The sequence below is a fragment of the Pyxicephalus adspersus genome, chromosome 7, assembly GCF_032062135.1.
Source record: "Pyxicephalus adspersus chromosome 7, UCB_Pads_2.0, whole genome shotgun sequence".
In the NCBI taxonomy this organism is placed as follows: domain Eukaryota; kingdom Metazoa; phylum Chordata; class Amphibia; order Anura; family Pyxicephalidae; genus Pyxicephalus; species Pyxicephalus adspersus.
The window spans coordinates 60,442,059-60,464,775 of NC_092864.1; the positions used below are offsets into that span (position 1 = coordinate 60,442,059).

At 34.7% G+C, this 22,717-nt stretch overlaps 4 protein-coding genes across 4 annotated transcripts in view; all 4 read left to right on the plus strand.

Annotated features, from left to right (window-relative positions):
- Positions 1–22,717, plus strand: part of LOC140335760 (gamma-crystallin 1) — a 31,303-nt gene that overhangs the window by 1,938 nt on the left and 6,648 nt on the right. The gene's annotated exons all lie outside the window — the stretch shown is intronic.
- On the plus strand, positions 4,613–5,918 carry LOC140335762 (gamma-crystallin 1-like). Its single transcript, XM_072418678.1, has 3 exons — positions 4,613–4,722; positions 4,881–5,123; positions 5,588–5,918. Exons 1-3 carry the CDS (start codon positions 4,714–4,716, stop codon positions 5,855–5,857), a joined length of 522 nt encoding a protein of 173 aa, XP_072274779.1. The 5' UTR covers positions 4,613–4,713; the 3' UTR covers positions 5,858–5,918.
- On the plus strand, positions 10,726–12,805 carry LOC140335759 (gamma-crystallin-3-like). Its single transcript, XM_072418673.1, has 3 exons — positions 10,726–10,859; positions 12,070–12,312; positions 12,466–12,805. The coding sequence occupies exons 1-3, from the start codon at positions 10,851–10,853 to the stop codon at positions 12,739–12,741; spliced, it is 528 nt and encodes a 175-aa protein (XP_072274774.1). The 5' UTR covers positions 10,726–10,850; the 3' UTR covers positions 12,742–12,805.
- On the plus strand, positions 16,795–17,958 carry LOC140334651 (gamma-crystallin 2-like; the record flags this gene model as incomplete). Its single annotated transcript, XM_072416890.1, has 2 exons — positions 16,795–17,082; positions 17,620–17,958. Coding segments are annotated over 2 exons (564 nt in total), but the record flags the coding sequence as incomplete, so codon positions are not given.

A 22,717-nucleotide genomic window follows, 5' to 3' on the forward strand; every position in this document is an offset into this window, starting at 1 on the left:
GGGGTTAAAAATGTTTTCACACAAATTTGCATAACTTTTACCCAGAATTCACACATTTTTCCATTTGAATACAATTAAAAAGTGTGAATCTTTTCTAAGAATATTTATAAACAGATTCTATACTCCTAATATATCAAAAAATGTGTTTTGCCATGATGAAATGTCAATGTTAATCATACAGACCTACTTGAATTTATAAGATAGATAAAATTAAAAATGTTCTTTTTGGAGTATTTTTGTAAGTTTGGATTTTGGGGCACCCAGTTCCCAGAACCAGTGTGAATAGCTGAATAGCCATTTTTTTACATTTGTACTTAACTACCCAAAAACATTTAACCCACCTCTGTATAGAAACTTAACATTTAAACATTCACAATATTTAGCCAATAACAATTAATGCCAAACACTAGATTGATAAAAATTGATAAAAACACATACTGTAGGTACGCAATCTCTACTAAGTTTTTCTTGCTCTCTATGATCTTGCTTTGCAGGTTTAATAGGAGTTGGTGAATAAAAAAAAATAAAGTAGAAGATAGACGTGCCACTTAATATGTGGGGTGCATCTATATCTAGGTTTATTTTTCGGTTTAGGACAGATAATAAGGCATTTGGAGGGGTAAGAAGGATACCCCTAATTCAGATGTCATGTCTCAATTAGATGTCATGTTCCTTTCTTACATGGAATTGCTACAACATACAGACATGTGCAGGTAAGCCAACGGTCTTAAATTGCAGAAGTCAGAGAGACATTGAGGCAGCATTCACAGCTCATCTCCAGCTGTCTCCATTTACATATCCAACATTTTCTTCATTAGCTTAAAACAGAAAGTCAATTTAAATATCCCTTCTTCCCGTCTACCGATTTTTGCTGAGAGGACATAAGAGGCCTAAAAAATGCTGATATTTTGGACTACCATGCCACAATTCTTCACTTGTTGTCTAAATTGAGAGTTTCCGTTCAGTTTATACATTACAGATATACAATCTTTAGGCTACATAACAGACACACACATACCACGTGTGTTTCTATTTCCCAGGAAACATTCAAAGCAATTGTTACATTTTTAAGGCACCACTAAGGCACAGTTATGCCAGATAACACGTCTTTAATTTTTACTTTTTCATGATTTTCACTGTGCAGAAATTTTACTCAGGACTAAAAAGTAAAATTGAAACAATTGCTCAACCATTTTTGCATTCCTATATTAAATCAGTTGGTGAAGCATTTGCACATGCATTTCAGAGACAGTTTAGCCCCTCTGCTGTGAAAAAGATTTTGTTAACGCAGATCAATAGCTCAGGCACAAGCTAATAATCTCTGATTGGTTGGCATTGTCTGAGCTTTCATTTAGATAAAGCATGGCTTAAAACAAGAAGCCTGATTTATTAAAGCTCTCCAAGGCTTGAGAATATACAATTTCATTAGTGAAGCTGGGTCATCCTGCAGACCTGGAATGGTTTTCTCAAAAGCCATTTTCTACTTGTTAGAAAATGTTTTCAATCCTGGACCAGATCCATTCCAAGTTTGCTGGATCATCCAGGTTTAATGATGAAAATGTATATTCTCCAGTCTTAAACAGCTTTAATAGATCAGGCTTATGATGTGTAATGGCTACAAAGCTAGAACTGTGCTCCTTTAAGCCCTGATGGTGAACAAGAAATGTTGCATACAGAGGCAATCCATCTTATACATAAAAAAGCTTCAGCAATAGTTAACAATAGTATAGCCCTAATATAAAGCTTGTTCTAATTTTACGTCAATAGAGATAAGAGCAAATCAATATCAGTGACTATTGCACTGCTTTGTTACTGTCAGCACTGCCGTAAACTAAAGTAGGAGAAGAGATAAATATGGTCATTGAGGAAAAGAGCTAAATGGTATTGGTATTTAGGGATGAAGTTTAGGTTTGCTCAAAACCTGAGTTTGCAGCTGACTCTATAGGCTCACCAAATTTTCAAACTATTCTGGATATTCACAAACAGAAACATTTAAAGCAGTTAACATCCAAAAATCCACTTCCAGCCATGGTGGTTGTAAGAGGTGGTAACACTAACAAACATTAGCCAATTGGAAGAATATCCCATGGAACTTCAAAATGAAAGCCCATTGAAAATCCATGACTAGTGACAATGCAGCTTATGAATAAGGCTGATCACTTGTCGAGCATGTGCCAATCTTAGCTATAATGCTTACAAGATCCAGAACAGCAACTAGGACATGCTGCCAGATAACGAGATACGTGTATTTTATCATGAATGACAAGGGTGTGATTAATAGTAAATAAAGAGATGTAGCCATGTGAAACAGTAAATGCAGCCCATGAAAATTGTTGATATTGTTTTATTATATTGTTGAAATTTTTTGAACAGGCAAACCAATCTTTATTGATACAGTACCTACAGATAAAAGCAATGTACTTGAATGGAAACACAGGGAAAACTTACCTTTTCATATACTGTGCAAAGTAAGTATACCCTTAGCCCCTGAAGCTGAAATTGCCTCTTTTTTAAGGTGTTTTAAAACCAGCCCACTGCTCATAAATTGTGAGACCCCCTACTATACTACACTACTAAAAATTTGAAATAAAAATTTTATTTCACCAACTGCCCCCCTTATATCCAACACCAAATTTCAATAGATTTTAAATTGGGTCTTTTAATAGACCAGCCCATAGCCCTTAATTTCTTCTTTTTGAGCTATTTCTTGGTGAATTTGCTAGTGTGCTTTTAATTATCATTGAATTGAACAGTCCATTTCCATCTCAAAAATACAATACATTGCTAATATGCACCTGTAAAGACTGCCTTACATTCCTAATATGCACCTCGACCTGTTCTAGTCTATCCTCAACTTTACTCATCATCATTACCACTTCTTTAAAGCTGCCCCACTCAGTCAGTCTCTGCACTGGTTACCAATTACACAAAAGATACAATTCAAGATTCTACATCTTCTTACAAAGCTCTTTACAATCTGTTCACACATTATATAATTGCACTTATCTTAAAATACTATGCTAAATATACTATCTACTAATGACATCTTACTCTCAAAGGGCCTGATTTATTAAAGCTCCCCAAGATTGGAGGAGACCTGGAGAACCTGGGTGATCCAACAAACCTGGAAAAGGCATGTGCTTTTGGTTGGCAAATGTTTTCAATCCTGGACCAGATCCATTCCAGGTTTGCTGACCCAGGATCATACAAGTTATGCCATGATTGTCTATCTTCTCCAGTTTAGGAAAGCTTAATAAATCAGGCCCAAAGTCCCCAGTCATCTTTTCTCATACCTGCATACAAAATTGCTAATGTATAAGTATTTCTTCTTTCCTGGTACTTCCTTCAAATGTATCCTAAATCCACATCTTCCGGCAAGCATATAATCTGATCTAGGTCTTTCTAACCAGTTACCATTCGGGAATCATTGTCCGGATACTGCCTCAATAGTTGCATTAGTAGGTAAAACACATGGTGGTGGTTGCTTTTTGTATGATTCTGCATGTATATTTGTTTTGCCAAACCCAAACTGGTAGTAAAAGGAAAAAAATATGAGATATGGAAAAAGGTTTTGTTTTTTATTTTTTTATAAATAAGAGAGTACAATTGCTTAGAATGTGATCAAACACATGAAACCAATGGGAAATAATTGAGGTAATATAGTATAACTAAGTATTATTTTGACCCTATTTACTGCAACTGGAGTTCTTCCTAAGATAAGCATTAACTGTTTTCAATGAAAAGTATAAAGGTATCAAAATATGAAATAGCTCGGAATAAAATCCAGGTAAATGAAAAATAAATATGATCCAGGTAACTGGTAGCTAATGAGACCACAGTTATTTCCGTTAGAGATATTTTCTGGGAATAACTTTTTACTAATCAGGAAGTAAGGAAAATACACAAAAAATGCAGCCAATCACAAAGTTGGCAGCAAAGAGCCTATTTAATGCTCAAAAATGGAGCTATAAATGCATATGTTGCCTGCAATACCAGTTCAGAAATGTTGGTACTTGTGCCCATTATTTTGGTCTCCAGCCTGGCACATGGTTAAATAATGTTAATATTATGATGAATAGATTTATATCTCTCCCTTTTTTCAGACACTTGCTTGCAGTAGCATTGTGGCACACCTTTTTTTAGATGATACATGGAGAATTTCAGGGATGTTTGCCACCTCAACTCAATAGACTTAAATTGAATATGCGTTCAAGCATTTGCAAGTGTCTTTTTTTAAAGTGTTCTGGAACAATAGAAATGGGAAACAAAATGTGGGAAAAAGCGCATCATAAGCCCTGTCATGTATAGCAGACATAGCATATATATGGAATTAGTTTAATACTTTATTTGGTTGAATATTTTGAAAACATCATGTTTCTGCATGCTATTATTTTAAACTAAAAGTAGGCATCAAAACTATGGGAACAGTAATGGACTTTAAAATTCTTTTCAAATGGACTTTTCAAAATGAAAAGCTAAGGTTTCACCCTTTAAACAATAAGCTTTCAGAAAACGTGCATTAACAGACTAAACAAGGCGAGAATATTCTAGCCAGCTACAAAAACAAAAGATCTATACATTATACATAGCTGACAGAATAGGTCATGGCTTTTTTAAGTGTATTGTGTATAGCCCCAACAAAAGGCAGTCTATATAAAGTCCATAATTTGTTCTTTTTCAGTGCAAATCTGCTACAGCATACCAGCAGCCAAAATGGTGAAGGTAAGATCTAGTTTGTGCTAGTAATTGGTTCACTTAATAATTAACATTTGAACATTTTTCCAATTTTTATATTTACTTTCTAATTAAACTCACAATATATTTACAGATATGAAATTGCATTAAATAGAAGCTAAAGTATTTTTATCATATTTTTTTAGATCACTTTCTACGAGCACAGGAACTTTAGGGGTCGCTCCTTTGAGTTTTATTCTGACTCCCCTGACTTGTCTTCATACTTCAATCGATGCAACTCCATTCGAGTTGAGAATGGAAATTGGATTCTGTATGAGCAACCAAACTACGAAGGATATCAGTATCTTGTTAGGAGAGGAGAATACCCTGATTTCAAGCACTGGATGGGTTACAATGACGCAATCAGGTCTTGTCGCCTTTCTCCACAGGTAAGAAAAAAATAAAGCTCAATAAATAGCCAAAGCAAAAACACACACAAATTTTCCACAATACATGGAAGTAGTAGATTTTTAAAGCTTATCAATAAGCAAAAAAGTTGGGGTAAGGTGTAAAGAAGGTAAAACACTTCTTACATTAATTTCTTTTTTTTTTCTGTCTACCCTGTTGTTTTGTGACTTTTCTGGTTGCAATGTTGTGAACAGGACCATGACCAGGAGTAATGTTATGACCAAGAACAATTTATTATATATATAACATATTACTAATAGTTAGAGAAAGGTTTGGATAAATCAATACAAAAGTTAGAAAACACCTTTTTTTTTGTTCAAACCATTGTCCAATAACACCTAAAATCAAGAAAACAGGGTTATATAAATAATGCATACCTCAATGTCATATGTTGTACAGCTAATCAAAATATTATCTTATTAATACATACTTTTTTTATCTAAAGCACCATGGACCATTCCGTCTGAGGATTTATGAGAAGGAAGACTTCCAAGGACAGATGATGGAGTTCACTGAAGACTGTCCTCATGTCTATGAACAGTTCCGATTCCATGAAATCCACTCCTGCAATGTACTTGATGGGCACTGGATGTTTTACGATGAGCCCAACTACAGCGGACATCAGTTTTATCTGAGACCCGGAGAGTACAGAAGATACACTGAGTGGGGAGCCATGCACCCCAAAATTGGTTCATTTAGAACAGTACAGTATTAGAAATACAGAGCTTACTATTGATCATGATGTTTCTCCAGTAATAAAAAAAAAATTTTGCTCACTGTTGTTTTCGCTTGTTTAAATGCATTAGCCCAATGACAGATCTAATTCATATTGGTTATTGGATATTTGAAAGTTTAATAATGGACATATTTAGAAAAATGGTTAGTAAATCATTAATTATAGGCTGTAAATTAGATATAAACAACAATAGATAGCTGTGAAGAACAATTTTTTTCCAAATAGAACTTGTGTAAGCATACTGTATAATACTCCCCATTGCTAGGTGTCTTGGAAGTGTAATGGCCCTTTTTTGATATTATAAATAATATAGACTGTTTACATTGGACATCCTTCCATAGACGATAGATATTTCATCAGGTACTTTTTCCTGTGTATACAGGTCACTAATTCTACCTAGCAGATCATAAACTTTATTTGAAACACTTGCATACATGATTGTGTATACCCTGCAGTAATCTATTTGATTCTGTTTCCATAATGCTTGAGAAACTAAGCTAATTATTCCATTGCCACAATGCAGAATAAATAATTAAACAAAGGTTTGGTTGCTAATAAAACAACCTCAGTACTGTACAAAAACAATGCTCATTGTTCTTCTCACAACTTTTCTGAGTTTTAGGGTAAAGGGGTTACTTTACCAAAACTGAATATTGATTTGGGTATATAAAAAAACCTTGGAGGATTAGTCAGTCTCTGGCTTCTTGTAGGGTGCAGATATTTTAAACTAAATATTCTCAGTACCTATTTCCTTACCTTTTATCTTATACCAGGGAGCTTTGAGAAGAAATAATAATTTGCAAATTTAGAATCTTCCAAAAACATATCATATGTATAATTTCCTGGGTGCTCTGGTTCTTTAATTTCATAGTAGAATATTAGTAGCTGATTCCTGAATAAGAGGATTGGAGTTATAACATAACAAAAGAGACCTAAAATTATCAGGTAAGCATTCTACGAAAAACCTAGCTTAGTCATTCACATGGCCATTCTTTTTCATGTACTGAACAAAAGAAATTTCCTGTACTGTCTGAACTTTTACTGATTCATTGACTAAATCCTTCCCACTGTTCTCTTTATAAAGGGAACAAATACAACTTTCAGTAAGCAGGAATGTACAATGAATTAGAAACATTTAATTACATAAAATAATTACAGAAGACGACTAAAACTATACTTTTTCAACACTTCAAAACATTTATTTCACCTTTGATGTATGCAGATTTGTAAAGTGTTTTTTTTTAAACTTCATGAAATGTTCATTAGAACATGCTGCATTCAAGAACATCCCACAACCTGGCATCTTTAGGTCCTTGCTGTTTTCAGTTAAATGTTGAGAAGATATATTTTTTACAAACTGACAGCTTGAGTTCCCCCTTGCTGTTGAGTATTAGTTGAATTAATTAGAAAAACCCAACAACCACAATGGGTCCATGCAACAGAAAAAAAAAACCTGATTATACATTTATCTTTCTTGTTTCCAAAAGACCACTGCTTTCTTCTTTTGAGCATCATACTTGTAAATCCTAGTGCTTGCGCAGCAGCCTTTTGATTCTGGGTGCTGTACATGTTTTGTTGTCCACAGATCAGCTCTCTGCTGCCACCCTAGTGGAACTTTACATAAGTAAATTTATGAGTGATCATTGGGAGAGGAAAGACTGAGGAAATTATTTTTTTCCTGCAGCATTCTAATGTCATTGCATAATAATATTCCTAATGACCAATCACTTCAATGGAGCACAGGGTTTTTTTTACTGATGAAAGTTGCAGCAAAAAATCATCCTCTTGCTGTCTACTGTGGCATGTTGGGGATTTAGTAATGGAGAAAGTGAACGTTACTGGGAGCATCACATTATCCCAAATAAACCATAGGCCCAGGGATGCAGTTTCAAATATACAAAAACATTAACCTTTGGTAATACTGCACTAAAATTTCACTCTGTGCTGAGATCATTTGTTCCATTTCACAGCAAAGGTTTGTAATGGATGTGTTCAGAAATCCCACCCTCGTCTGTTGCTGTAACCACTACTTTACCCACCACAAAAATTAAATCTCCATACCATATTATTTCTGTTTAAAAATCTGCAGTTGTCTTTGGGCAGAACTGTGCAGGGATCATCCCCTGTTTCTGTATTCTATTTCTGTATAGTGGGTTTTGTTTTGACCTCAGCACTGCAGATTACTGGAAAGTAGAGGAAGAAATTGGATGATCCTTAAAAAAATTTCTAGGTATGAAATCATGACATACTACTCAATATACCCCACCAAACAGCTACTAAGCAGCACCATCCACCCCAGGAACACCACACTTATCACCATACACATAGTGCACCCCATTATACACCCTGTTATTACTTTCAGAACCTTGCCACTACACTGCCACTGTGCTAAACTGAGGAATCAAACAAAAAAAGCTTTAAACGTTATACCTTTTGGCAATATGTAAATAAACCTTTACTGCCCAAATTATTATTATCATACAGGATTTATAAAGCGTCAACATATTAAGCAGTGTTGAATTATAACTTACTTTCTGGATATTATATACTTTTTTCAATCATCAAATTTATCTAATTGCTACTCTTGCGGCAGGGTCCTCCCATCCTCTTATGTCATTGTTTGTATTTTTTCTTTTATTGCAACCCCTTATTATTAAACAGCAATTCATAATATGTTGGCATTTATGAAAAAATGTATAACAGTAATAATTAGGTTAGATCAAACTAAATCTTGAGTAATTTTTTACATGAGACCATATAAAAACCAGTCAAAGCTTAAACTCTTTATGTGAGTACCTAATTGGCAAAACAATCTCTCCCTGACTTGACTTAAACCAAACAAATATTATGAATTTCAGGAAATCTCATAATAATATTATTAAGCAAAAATAGTGATTGCTTAACTAATAAAGAATTAACAATAATGATATGGGAATATTACGTTGTATAAGCCTTGATGACTTTAAAAATGAATCTGTGGCTGTACTAATAGTTCCTATAGTACTAATAGTATGCAACAAACACCCAAATATATATTTCTACCCCTAACATATTGACCTGGATAAAGTTTCATGCTGTCAGACCCTTTCTTTATGACTGTTAGGTATTTGAAATTTAGCCGGAAAATAACTATCTTTATTTATTTTATTAATATTGATTATCTTCTATTTTTCACAAACATGCAACAAAACCTTCAAAACCTCCATCTGATGGTTAATATTGCTGACAACAGTGATGGGGGGAATCATTATTGCTACCTCTGCTCTGACCACTGCTTTCATGAAATCCTTGTACAGCCATGTATGCAGCTGAATGTTGCTTTGAAGACATATACTGTATATATAGCCATGTGTTTTATTATAATGTGTATGACCATGACCTGATTTCAAACATTGTAAAATCCTTTATTTACACGTAGTGCTCCCTCCCCAAGACTGAAGAAGATAGACTATCATAGGTGAACCTGGGTGATCCGGCAAACCTGGAATGGATTTCTTAAAAATCATTTGCTATTAGCAAATGCTTTCAGTCCTCAGTCAGATCCATTCCAGGTTTTTTGAATCATCCAGTTTCTCCCATAATTAATAAATCAGGCCAAATGTGTATCCTCATGAACTTTTCCAGTGTAATGCACAGAAGCACACTAGGGATTCCTTGGCACTGAACCTCTGACATAGAAAAACATTAATATAACATTAATATATCTTGTTTAGCACAAGATTTTAAAACTTGACTACAGCTATAAAAAGTTATCTGACCTTTCATAAAACATTCTGACTTGCATTTAACATGATTCAATTATATTCAAGCACTTTGATCCACCTGTATGTATATACAAAACCTGATTTATGCAAACAAAAGTCTGTCAATAAATATAGGCCCTTAGGTCTCTATAAAACAGGGAATCTGGCATCCCCTGAAGTATTCTCTCCTGGGTACAATTACTGCCATTGTAACACAGGGACCTGGAAAATTCCCACAAGAGAATATTTGAGGCAATGTCAGATTCACTGGGTCTGATTTTTTAAAGCTCTACAAGGTTGGAGAGGATTCACTTTTATCAGTGAACTTGGATGATCCAACATAAGTAGGGTCCTGAGTGTTGAAACGTCAGGTTTGTAAGTAAAGAAAAAGTTTGTCCTCCTACCTTTTTAAATGTTCCAGCCTGTAATTGCCTTGGCTCCTAAGTGTCTATATTGTGGTGAAACATTACAAGTTTTAAGGGAAAAAAAATTCTTCCTGTTCTATTTCATTGTAAATCCTTTGGTATTACTCTGTAGAACTAAATATGCCATCTAAATAATTAAAATACCTATAAAATTCTTAACATTACATCAGGGCATACTGTAAAATATTGTTACCTATTACTAAAAAGGGAAAGTTGTGTGTTATGATAAATACAGTAGAAAGTGTTTGACTTTGGTTACTTTAGTTAGCATTTTAAACTTGCACCAATGTGTGTTTTCAAATTTTGTAGTAGCATATCACTTCTTTACTAATGTAGCTGAATATAGATGACGCAATGCTTGAAAATATGTATTTTAAACTTAAACTGTTCTTGTATTTTTACTTTCTTGTTAATAATAAATAATATAATCAGATGAGCGTTTTGTTTTCCCACAAATTATGTAACCTTTAAATATGTAACCTGTATGTGCCTGAAAAACTATATCAGCCATTTAAAATGCAAGGATAAAACATTTCCATTTCAAGTAAAAAAAATGTGTTTGTCAAAAAAGGCACTTAGCAAATGATGTAAAGCTCTGGAGTGCTTTTTGAAAGCATACATTTACAAAGGGAACACACAAAGAGAACACAGTAATGAATGAAGCTATACTGTGCGTTTACCTTAGCAAACAGAAAACTTTGTTTCTTTAAAGATCTGCTGAACCAAGCAAATAGAAAATGTATATATAGCAAGTATAGTTCTCACTCACAAGCACCAAGCTCCAGTAGAACATCTCTATCCATCATGGGAAAGGTAAGATTTTTTCAAAAACATTAACATTTTTATGAGATTTGTTTATTCATTTATATATATCTGACACTGCTTTTTATCAGGATAAATACAACTTTAGTCCTAGGCTGTTCATATTCTTCCAAAGTTTGTTATCACTTTTCGCACTTTCAAATCTTTAGTCAGCCCTAATATAGCTCTGTTCGGTCTCACTTTTGAGAACAAACAAAAAAATGTAAATAGTTGTAGAAATCAAAACCCAACTTGAAACTATTCTAAAATTGTCTCCTCCAATTTAATTCAAAATTTGCACTCTGAAATTGCAAATTTAAAACAATTGTAAATGCATGCATACCTATAAATCTGTGTTACCTTTTGTTTTATTCACATTTCATATTATCCATTTGCATTATTGCTTAGTTTGTTCCTCTACATTAGAGAAGAATCTATGATATAGGCCTTGCTTGTATATTCTCTACAGGAACTATGGTTGTGTAATGGAGAATTCAATGAGTTAATGACCTAGCATAAATAGGATACTTGTATGCACATTCTCAATGTCAGTTACTCATGAGAAGTAAAGAAAGAATCAGGATGATAGCCCCAGAAGTCACCAGTTTTCAATTGATAGGTTTCATTTAGGCTGACACAGCACAATAAGTTTTAATAAGTACAATATATCAAGTGTAGACTAAATGCTAGAAACTTGAAAATACAGTACAAGAATGGAATTCCAGCCACATAAGATGTTTAGGATCTGTCAAATCCTAAAACTTTGTCAATGTACCAACAATTGTTATTCCAACTCCATGTTATTCTTGTGTCTCCTAAAGCCTAAACGACTATGACATTAAATTAAGCCCCTTAGAGGGACAGTTAGTGACACGACTATGGACTGTGTAAAGCATTAGGTAATATGTTGGCCCTAAATAAATACTGTATATTAATAATTCCAAAAGCCCACTCTGGAGTTTTGGATGTTCCTTCACATCTTGGGGTTTTCCTACGTTTGTAACTTCTCTAAAACATAAATAAAATACCTATTTTTATGTATAACTTTAGAAAAAAAGTTATTTAACAAAAAATCCTCCATAAGTCCAAGTACACACCTCAGAAGATTCTCACTCTTGGGCAAGGATCTGACATGTGGTCACCTGATTGAACAGGGAGATTTCTATTTGTTTCTCAACGGATCATACTTAAATAACTAATGTTTTCTTTTTTTATTTCACAGATCATCTTCTATGAAGACAAAAACTTTCAGGGCCGCTCCCATGAGTGCAGCTCTGACTGTTCTGACCTGTCTTCATATTTTAGCCGTTGCAACTCCATCCGTGTAGAGAATGGTAACTGGATTCTCTATGAGCACCCCAACTACAAGGGGTATCAGTATTACCTGAGAAGAGGAGACTATCCTGATTTCCAGCAGTGGATGGGCTTTAATGATTCAATCAGATCCTGCCACCTAACTACCCAAGTAAGTGTATTACTGTAAAACTTCCTAACACAGAAAACAATTAATTAATATGCTTGTTAAAGTAGCTAGCCATGCTTTACAATTTTATTTTGCACATTTTTTTTCAGTTATCTATCTTTCAGCAAAACTGAACTCAAATTCTTTTTTTCACAGCACCGTGGTCCTTTCATCCTTAAAGTCTATGAAAAAGAAGATTTCAAAGGTCAGATGATGGAGTTCACAGAAGATTGTCAGTGTGTCTATGAGAAATTCCGTTATCACGATATTAACTCCTGCAATGTCCTTGATGGTCATTGGATGTTCTATGAGGAGCCCAACTATAAGGGACGCCAGTATTACCTAAAACCCGGAGAGTACAGGAAATACACTAACTGGGGAGCCAACACCCCCAGGGTTGGTTCTTTCAGGCGTGTCCAGCATCTTTATTAAGCAATAAATAGATGATGCTTTGTTCCGGAAACTCTTCAATAAATGTACCTGCAACAAACAAAAACTTGCCTTTTGTCTGTTTTTCTGTTTTATTTATTTTATTTTTAATTGAAAGCTAAAGTAAGGGCTACATACACATGTCAGATGATTCTTGCCCGATAATTTCCTCAGGGCTAGTATTGGACGAGAATCTTACTTGTGTACAGCGCTCGTCCGATGTCATTTGTGGATCTGTTCTGGCGGATCCACAAATAATGAAAGATATTAACACAAGTGACGGGGAGAGAGCACAATGAGGTACCGCTTGGTCGTTCTCTCTCTTACCCTCTCCAAAGAACAGAACGGTGCTGTGTGTACACCGCTCGTTCATGCATCTTTCAGTCTTTTGAAAGTCGTTGGAATGGATTATGAAAGATCCTTTCCAACGACAAATATCTAACATGTGTATGTAGCCTAAGTCATTTTGGAATTCTTATTAAGTTATCCAAGAATAAATCACACTACTCTTTTAAATTACATGATTTCAATTGGATGATTTGGAACATAAAATAAAGAATTTTTGTTTATTTACTGCTAACTATTTTAAGTTGTCTTGACATGACCATTTTTCATTTAAAGGCAACTAATTGGGTTATGTGAATAAATACCAAGAGATGGGCTATTTACAGAAGCTCCTGATTTGCCCTAAAAAAGCAAAAAGTCAAGTGACACAATATTTTTTAAATATGGAAAATCCAGCTGTCCAACTGTTACAACAGGATTCGGTAACCACTATTTCCCGGGCAAGTGTTTGGCAAAATACACAAATGAGATAACTAATAAATAACACAGATTTCAAAAAGGTCTTAAACATACAAAAATATATCATGGTAGTTTCACCAATTTTTATAAAGGCCACTTAGTAGGTTGAAAACGAACCTCGGAAAAATCAGAAATACAGGTCTTGAAGCTTTTGGATCAGCACTACAGCAAGGCACCAAACATTTTCATAAATGACCAACACCAGTCTTCATTTACAGTTAGGAAGATAATTGAAATACTTCAATGTGCATTTATTTCATGTGAAACTAGTGTTTTTTATTTATTTTTTTTTTATAACCCTTTTAATAAAACTAATATTTTGTTTATCTGTAAAAGAAATGTAAAACAATATACTGCATATTTTTTGAAAAAAAAAAAGCAAAGTAAGACAACAAATTGATTTAGTTGAAAGCTACAACTGTTAAAAAAAGCAAAAACATTTATTTAAACAAGGAAAACCTTACCAAACACAACTTTTTCTTTCAACTATCATCATCATCCAGGAATTTTGATCATGTAAAGTCAGCCAATCAGATTCTCTGCCCAAGCACAGATCCTATATGATGACAGCATTAATCTGTTCCCATCGCAGATTTGGATCTAAGATTTGTTGCTTTTGGAACAAGCCAGAAGAAGATGTTAGATAAGTAAAAGACTTTTTAAACTGAAGTTTTATACTTTATGTATACTTTATTTGCTTTACAATTAAACATTTAACACATACCAAAGGTTTCCATAGCACTATGAGTTATTCTAAAAGAAGTCCCAACAGTAATCTTCACTCAATCAGGCTATATCTTTCTACGGTTTAGGTTTCAATTTTAAATAATAAAAAAAAATAATAATAACATATGAACAAGCCTATAACTAAAAAATAATAACATTTTTGATAATAAAAGAAAATATGTACACAACCAATATACAAAGCCTGCCATTTACCTTAACATGAGCTCTAAGCGTCCTGCTGCCAAGCGTTCATGCCTCGTATATTGGTCAGGTGGTAAGCTTTGTTAGAAATTTACTGGGGAAAATTGTCTCTCTTTCCTGCTCTCCCTTGCTCATTCCCTTTCTACATAAGGAGGAACATAAAAAGAAAAATAAACTAATTAAAAAAACACAATTTGAAAATAGGTAAAAGGATCTAGTTGAGAAAGCATTTAAATTAGTTTTAAACCTGAAAATCAAAAGCTACTCCATAACCTCACTGGCAGGAAATTTTGGCATAGACAGTGGTAGTCATACGGGGTCTTCAAGCTAAAATGTGTTTTAATATGAATGAAAAAATAAATAATAAAATATATAATATAAAAATGAATATTTCCTACAAATTCTCGATCAACAGGAAAGATACACTGGCAAGTTTTTGCATGCTTTAAAACAGTAGTTCCCATTTACTTGACATTTGATTTGATGCAGCACCATACTGGAAACGCATGCTGCTGCTGCTGCTGCTGCTGCAGGCTTATTGTGTTTTTTTTTAGGATTTCCAAAGTGGTCAATAGTGGGGTAACAAGTGGGAAGCGCTCCACATGTCCAAGTTAGAGAAGAATATTTTTTTGGTTAAAAATAGAATTAATATTGTTGGTAATTTTACTAAGATCCGTAGTATACAAAACAAATGTCATGTTAACTGTTTTGGTAAATCTACATTGGTAATCCATCAGTCATGTGATAGAAAATCATCAGGGATGCCAAGAATCTAAAAACAAAAGCTTACTACAGTGTTATACAGAGCAAAAGCAATCTGGATAAAAAGATTAAATAAACTGGACAATGCATTTTCTAGAAACAGGATAAAAACCTTTTGTTATACATTTGCTGATCAAGCAATGAACAGCTTTAAATAGTAGCTGCTATCTCACTTATCACTCATCACTGAACTTCTCATACAGTGAAAATGGGAAAGGTAAGAGTTTATATATATATTAGAGATAATCCGTAAACCTTTATACATACAATCATTTCTTTTTTTCTTAATATTTAATGTGTGCAATGCATAAAAAAAAGCCTAGAAAGTAGAGCAAACATTGTACAGTCATTGGATGGATATTATTTTCATCTCTTTTATCTAATCTTATTAGTTATAGGCTTGTTCATATGTCTAGAGTAATGTCCCCTCAGGATACTAAAATTAAAAAAAAACTACTTTGACTTTATTATTTTTTGTAGCTCTCATTATTACACTCTGTGATGTCAAAATATTCCACATTCAACATCTATAGGATTTTAGGATTTTTCACATTTTATGTTAACTGATACAGACACGTATTTTGAACTTTTTCATTATCCTTTCTAAAAATCTATGAGATGGAGTGCTAGGAATCATGATCTAATCATAGTTCTTACTCCAGGTAGATGACAAATTAAATGGAAAACCCAAGATTTGGAACAATATTAATATAATTTCAATGCAGAGATATATCCTACTGTAGATACAGGTAGAAGAAGCACTGGTCTCAGGAGTTAGTTGCTAAAGAAATCCTAAGACTAATTGTAATGTATAATTCACAATAACCAATGCAATTTAAAAGTCGAATCACCAAGATTAGATGCCATGGAGATGTTAATCTTTCACTGCTAATAACAGCTGTTTCAAAAGCAGTCTTTTAGTGGCAGGAGTCATTTCTGGTTACCCTTGCTGTTTTGGGGTAATCATCTTAAAGATGTTTAGCACTACCATGTCAATGATACTGCTGTCTAAGGATTTGCACAATGCCATGGAGTCTTATAATGGATATTGCCACTGTGTGATGGAAGACAGGGCTGTGCTAGTTAATGACATATAGAAATGGAATAATAAAAAACACTACATTTTATATTTTCTACCTAGGATTCCATTAGTAAGTTGTATGACTCTTGGATGAAAATATTATTAAACAGACCTTTATATAAAAATACAGCCAGTAGCAATTGTGTTAATTTTTTGTGCCTGTCTGTATTTCCTGGTCACACTTTGGTACCACAACAACAAACATTGGACATCTGAATGACCTTATTGTTCTAAAATGTATTAGTACATTTAAACATATATTACAGAGAGTGTATGTAATGTACAATATTTATGCACAGCTATTGTTGTTACACACACTCCGTTGACAGCACCAAAATACTAAGCCAGGGCATACATGGCTATAAACAGCAATCACAATATCTAGGCAAGTGACAGTAGTACTACCAGTATTAGTACTAAGAGTAGTAAGACTGAAAACAATGAAATAGCTGGCATTATCAGTTTATTTATTAGTGTAATTATGGAATTCTTTATATTTACATCTTTCAATCTATGCTCTTATACAGATTACCTTCTTCGAGGACAAAAACTTCAAGGGCCGCTCCTATGAGTGCAGCAGTGACAATAATGACCTGCACTCTCACGTGAGCCGCTGCAACTCTATCAAAGTTGATAATGGCTCTTGGATGATTTACGAGCAGGCTAACAACAAAGGTCATCAATATTTTCTCAAAAAAGGAGAATATCCTGACTATCAACACTGGATGGGATTCAATGATACCATCAGTTCTTGTCTCATGATTCCACTGGTTAGTACTAAAAAAAATTATTACATGGATACAAGATATAAATGAATTATTTATTTTAGTTTGCCAGTCATCATTTAATATTGTTGGTCAGAATGCTTTATTAAATTAATATTAATATACATTTCTTATTAATTCCAGTTTGTGAAGTATTATATATATGTTTGCCTTTGCAAAGTAAATCCAAAACTTTGTTTTTACTTTTAGATTGATTTAAACTTATTAAAGCTCTCCAATGCTGGAGAGGATACATTTTCATCAGTTAAGCTGGGTGATCCAGCAAACCTGGAATAGATCTGGTCAAGGATTACAAACATTTGCTAGCAAATGAAGAAATCCATTTCAGTTTTGCTGGATCACCCAGCTTCATTGATGAAAGTGTATCCAACCCAGCTTTGGAGAGCTTTAATAAATCAGACCCAATGGAAAGTGGTAAAGAGTAAACATAATCTCCTCCTTAACAGTTATCATCATAATACCTTTTATATACTTTCAATGTATATTTATCAAATGTACTTATATCCTAATATACCTTCACAGCATACAGGATCTTTCATGATCAGAGTATATGAAAGAGAAGAATTCAAGGGGCAAATGGTGGAATTCACAGAAGACTGTCCACATATCTACCAAGATTTCAACCATCGTGAAATCTATTCTTGCAATGTTATTGAAGGCCACTGGATTTTCTATGAGGAGCCCAACTACAAAGGGCATCAGTTTTATCTGAGACCTGGAGAGTACAGGAGGTTCAGTGAATGGGGCGCAGTAAATGCAAGAGTTGGTTCCATTAGAAGAGTACAAGATTTTCATTAAACTTTAAAATATTATATCCTTGTATCTCTCCATAAAATTTGATAAACATATTCGCTAACTTAAGCTTTCTCTAAATTTTTTTATTCAAATACATTACTGTATTTGTTTATCATGCTATATGAGTGCTCTGGAGTACTGAGAATACACAACATTATCAAATAAAAGTTTTATATTTTCCCTACCATCTCAACCCAAAAAGTGAAAGTTTACCTTTTTAATTCTTTTTCATTAAAAATATCAATAGAAGTAATGGTGACAGTGGAAAAGTTATGGACAGCTATAGCCCCTATACGTTGGTAATGGCAACATTACTTTTCATGACATTCCCACCAATGGCGTTAATGTGTTAAAAGATCTTGTGTTGAAAATGACCACATTCCAAAACACACTTTGATATAAAAAACAAATTCGTAGTTGACTTGATTACTGAGGTAACCCCAGACCATAAAAGTTCCATTACTATGCTTTAAACTTGGCATGGGGTTCTTCTCCTGAAATGCTGATTTGTGCCAAATGTGTTTACTGTTCATGTGGACAAGCAGAAATGATAAAATATATCTAGCTTTATTTCAGACACCCAATAAATTCACTCATATTTAAGCAAGAAGCTCCAATTGATTCTATCTGGAGCATACAATGATTTTCAATGCTAACATAAAGTAAACCTGCCATGATAGTAATATGGTGTCATTCCTGGCCTCCTACAAAAATGCCTATTTCCCGGATCTTATACTAATGCACTGGCATCATTACATTTTAGGGGATTGGCCCAAAACAAGTTTGAAAGTCAATAAAATAGGTTCTCGGTCAGGATTCTAAGTACAGTTAGTCTTGGTCAGTGACTGAAATTATTAAAGTAAAAGTTCACCATGATAGCCAACCAATTAGCATTTTCAGCAGGAAAGGTCAACAGCATTGCTCCCCATAAATAACAGTTGGTAAAAATTACAAACGTTCACTGAAATCTATTAAAAACTAGGATACAGCAGGTATAGAGGATAGCCTATTTCATCCCATGCTGTGAAGTACCTGGTGCCATTGACATTGTTATCTTGTTTTATGGCAAAAAAAAAAAAATTTGAGACAATGTTAAATAAATATATTCTCCAAACCACTTGGACAATAAAGAAACCCCCAACAACAACCAGTCAATGGGAAATCTGGAAGAATTTTCATTGGCTGGTGATTGGTAAGGATGGTACCACTATTTATATCAGCAACCCAGTTCCTGGCCAGTTAGTATCTACACTGCAGGCAGCATTTGCCCCCATAGTTTCCCAGCATATGGGTCTACAATTGCCACTGAACTCATAACAAAGGTAAAACCCATAACAATCCCAGGTTTGCCCTTCACTATTCACCACTGGTGCATCCTATTGGAGGAGAACGTCTGCAATGGTTTTCAAGCCAAACAACTCCTCACATTTAGCCTCCATGTCAACATTTTTTGGTTGTCAAAAAGATTCTCCATTATATGTGTTTCAAGCCTTTGTTAGGTCTTCACATTTTCTCAGCAGAAGTTATAATGTTAGGCACACCCCCATACCGAAACAAAAGTCTACAATTTCCTTTTTGAATGTGTTGTTGAAACTAAATAAGCACAAAGTGTTACATTAGTATAAGAATAATAATTACGGGCTCACATACTAGACCAAAGTAGGCTATGGATATGCCATTTGCAGACATTTTTTTTCTAAAGCTACGTACACACGTCCAATGGTTATCGTCCAATAATCAGCTCAGGGCCAATATCGGACAAGAATCTGGCGTGTGTACAGCGCCCGTCATTCATCGGCGGAACGATCGCCTTAGCGGATCCACCGATGATGGACGTTGTCGCTGCTCCGTCGTTCTCCCCTTCCCCTCTCCATGTATGTACAGCACTTGTTCATGCATCTTACAGTCCTTAGTCGTTGAAAAGGATCGTGAAAGATCCTTTCCAAGGACAATAATTGCATGTGTGTATGCAGCTTAACAGCTTTTTTTTCTAAATAATTTATTGTTTAAAAAGGCTTGACTGATCTAAACTTATATAATATAATATAATAATATAGTGCAGTGCTCATAGGGGGTAGTCACCTCTCAGTCAAGCCTTTTACAACAATACATTTGTTCTTTGTTTTGGCTAATTTTCTTTTAATTTTACCTGGTAATCCAGCCAGTGACTCACTTTTTGTCTGTCATTATACCAATGCCCAATGTATCAATAGAAATACAGCATTTTCATCCTAGGTCATAAAGTATGGTAGACTACATCTCCCTTTCCTTATCTGTTTAACAAAGATAAGGTATTCTGTAACTTCACTAGATGAACTGGCAGGGGCTAATAACAATGCTCAAGATTGGACTGCAGAGAGCACAGGACAGCACTGAAATTTTGAAATCAAAAGGTATTTTTGGTATTAGAGAAATAATAAGCAAACACTTTGGCAGATTTGGTAAACCAAAAGAATGTAAATGAGAAAAGTGAATCGTGAATGTTAATATATGGCACACTTTAAATGAACATGAAAAGGCCATGACAATTCAGGAAAGATATTTGTGTGGAATTTGTAAGTCACCTGAATTGTATAGTGCTCTTGTCCACAAAAATAGGTATATGTACAACAAGCATTCACAAAATACACAAATAAATCACAGCACCGGGCAACAGGTCACAAATGAAAAACTGTGTAGGCAGATAAACAGCAATAAACTATAGAATGGAAGCAAAATTTATGTATTATTGGGTTGTGTTCTACACACAGCCTTTTGAGCAATAAATGCCATTCCTGAGGATTATTTTCTTTAACAACTCCCAGCCACTACCCTACCCCTGACAACCCCCACCAAAACTGCTCATAGTGAACCAGCTAAAGCCTGACAAATATGACGGCCAGAAGTCTGTCTCCTTTGGCACACCAAAATAATCAAAAATAATGCCAGCAGCAGCAACCACTAGAGTCTACTTGATATGATTGCTCTTTTGATGGGGACTGGGTATATAAACTAATCAATGACAAATATTAGGTCTTTAGACTTAATTGATAACCCAATGTCACGCTACCTAACAGTTCCCACAGTGCTTTCTGCTGAACTCTCCTGCAGTATTCTGCACCTGTCCGGCTCCACCTTCACTGAGGAGTGTTGCATGACCTTTACTAACCCACCAGCCGTCTCTGCACAGAAGCTAATCTCCATTGGCCCCCCTCTGGTGGGGTGACTCTGGGGGGAGTGACCTGGCTGCACATAGCAGTAGCGAGTCTGGTATTAACTAACGGGGTGCTTTGGTGATAACCGAGATTTAGTGCCCGGGGCAATTCCTCGTTACCTGCATCACAACACCCAAACTGACCCAATTTGCAATCGAGGCATTATAGCACCCACAAAAACTGAATTTCCTGCACCAACACTGCAGCAAATCGACTGGTGATGTCCAACTGATGTCCAAAAAAGGTGCTGGATTTATTGGAATTGATAGGAAGGACATTCCCCAACAAAAAACAAAACCTAAAAAATTGTATTGACATTTGTAATTTGAAGAAGCGCTTCAATCCAAATGTTTAAAATAGACTAATTATGACATCACTAATTATGAAGTAGAGGTGATGATGGTGGTGGTGATGGAGGAGAAGAGGGTGCTGATAAAAATCAGCAATGTGAATATATTATCAAAATTACACTATATACACTATATTACACTATATATTAAAAAAATACACTATTTCTGAACTGGTACCTCTGTAGCTGGTGATAAGAAAACATTGTGTATTAAAAGTTTATACAGTAGTTAGTCAGGTTTTAAAAAACAAAACAAAAACAAAAGTCCATCAAGTTCAACCACCAGAGAAATAAACTTACCACATAGTACTTTATTTTTACTCTAACCAGGTGACTTATTAAGCATCTCCCCCCTCCATTCTTTCCCTGGTGGTTGCAACCAACAGAATATATCTCAAAATAAAAACATGGACCAACACGGTAAAGGAGCACTTTTAACATAATTGTCACAAAATTGTCACGAAAGCCTTTTGACCATCAGTGGATAAATTCTTTTGGTGTGCTCTGATTGCTAATATCTCCAATAGAAATAATATTACCCCCCAACACAATAAAGTGATGGCAGCTACTTGCATGCCTTGTGTTTAGATTAACCTTGTGTTGTTGCATGATCCTTTCTTTTGAAGTTTTCCATATAGGATGATTTGTTTCTGTTCACACACTTTTTATTAGAAACCATTGATCTTGTCTGTCCAGCTCACACAGAACCTGACACTTACCAAGTCCTTTAGTTTACCAACCTCTACACAGTCTAAAAATACTGTACAATAAATATATTTCTGGCTGCTAAGGAAATCTAAATTGTGGTTAATTCTTTAAAGTGGAACTAAAGTCCCAAAATGAAGGATCAGGCAGGTGGTTATTGCAGAAGGAGCAGGCAATGTCACTTATGCAATAACTTATCTGCCCAACCGCGCCGGCAGTATATGAAAAAGCTGAGCTGCGCATGCGCAGTACTAGTTTTGGTTTCCAGGGAAACCTTTGTGTGCGCCAGAGATCAATAAACTACCTCACAAGTTAGGTCAGCCCATCATGGCCAATCAAGGTGGCCCAAGATCTTTGCTGGGCAGAAAAAGAAGGGAAGGTAGAGGTATCCTGTGAGAGCTTTAATTCCATTTTAATTATGTATATCGTATGTATAGTTTGTAGCTGTATGCTCTCATAAAGCTTGCTGCTGACCCAGAATTGATGTTTTCTATAAGGAAAAATACTTTTTAAAGATACTGTAAAACAAGCCTGGGTTTTTGGGCACTAAGGTGGATAAAAAGATACTTCCATTCTT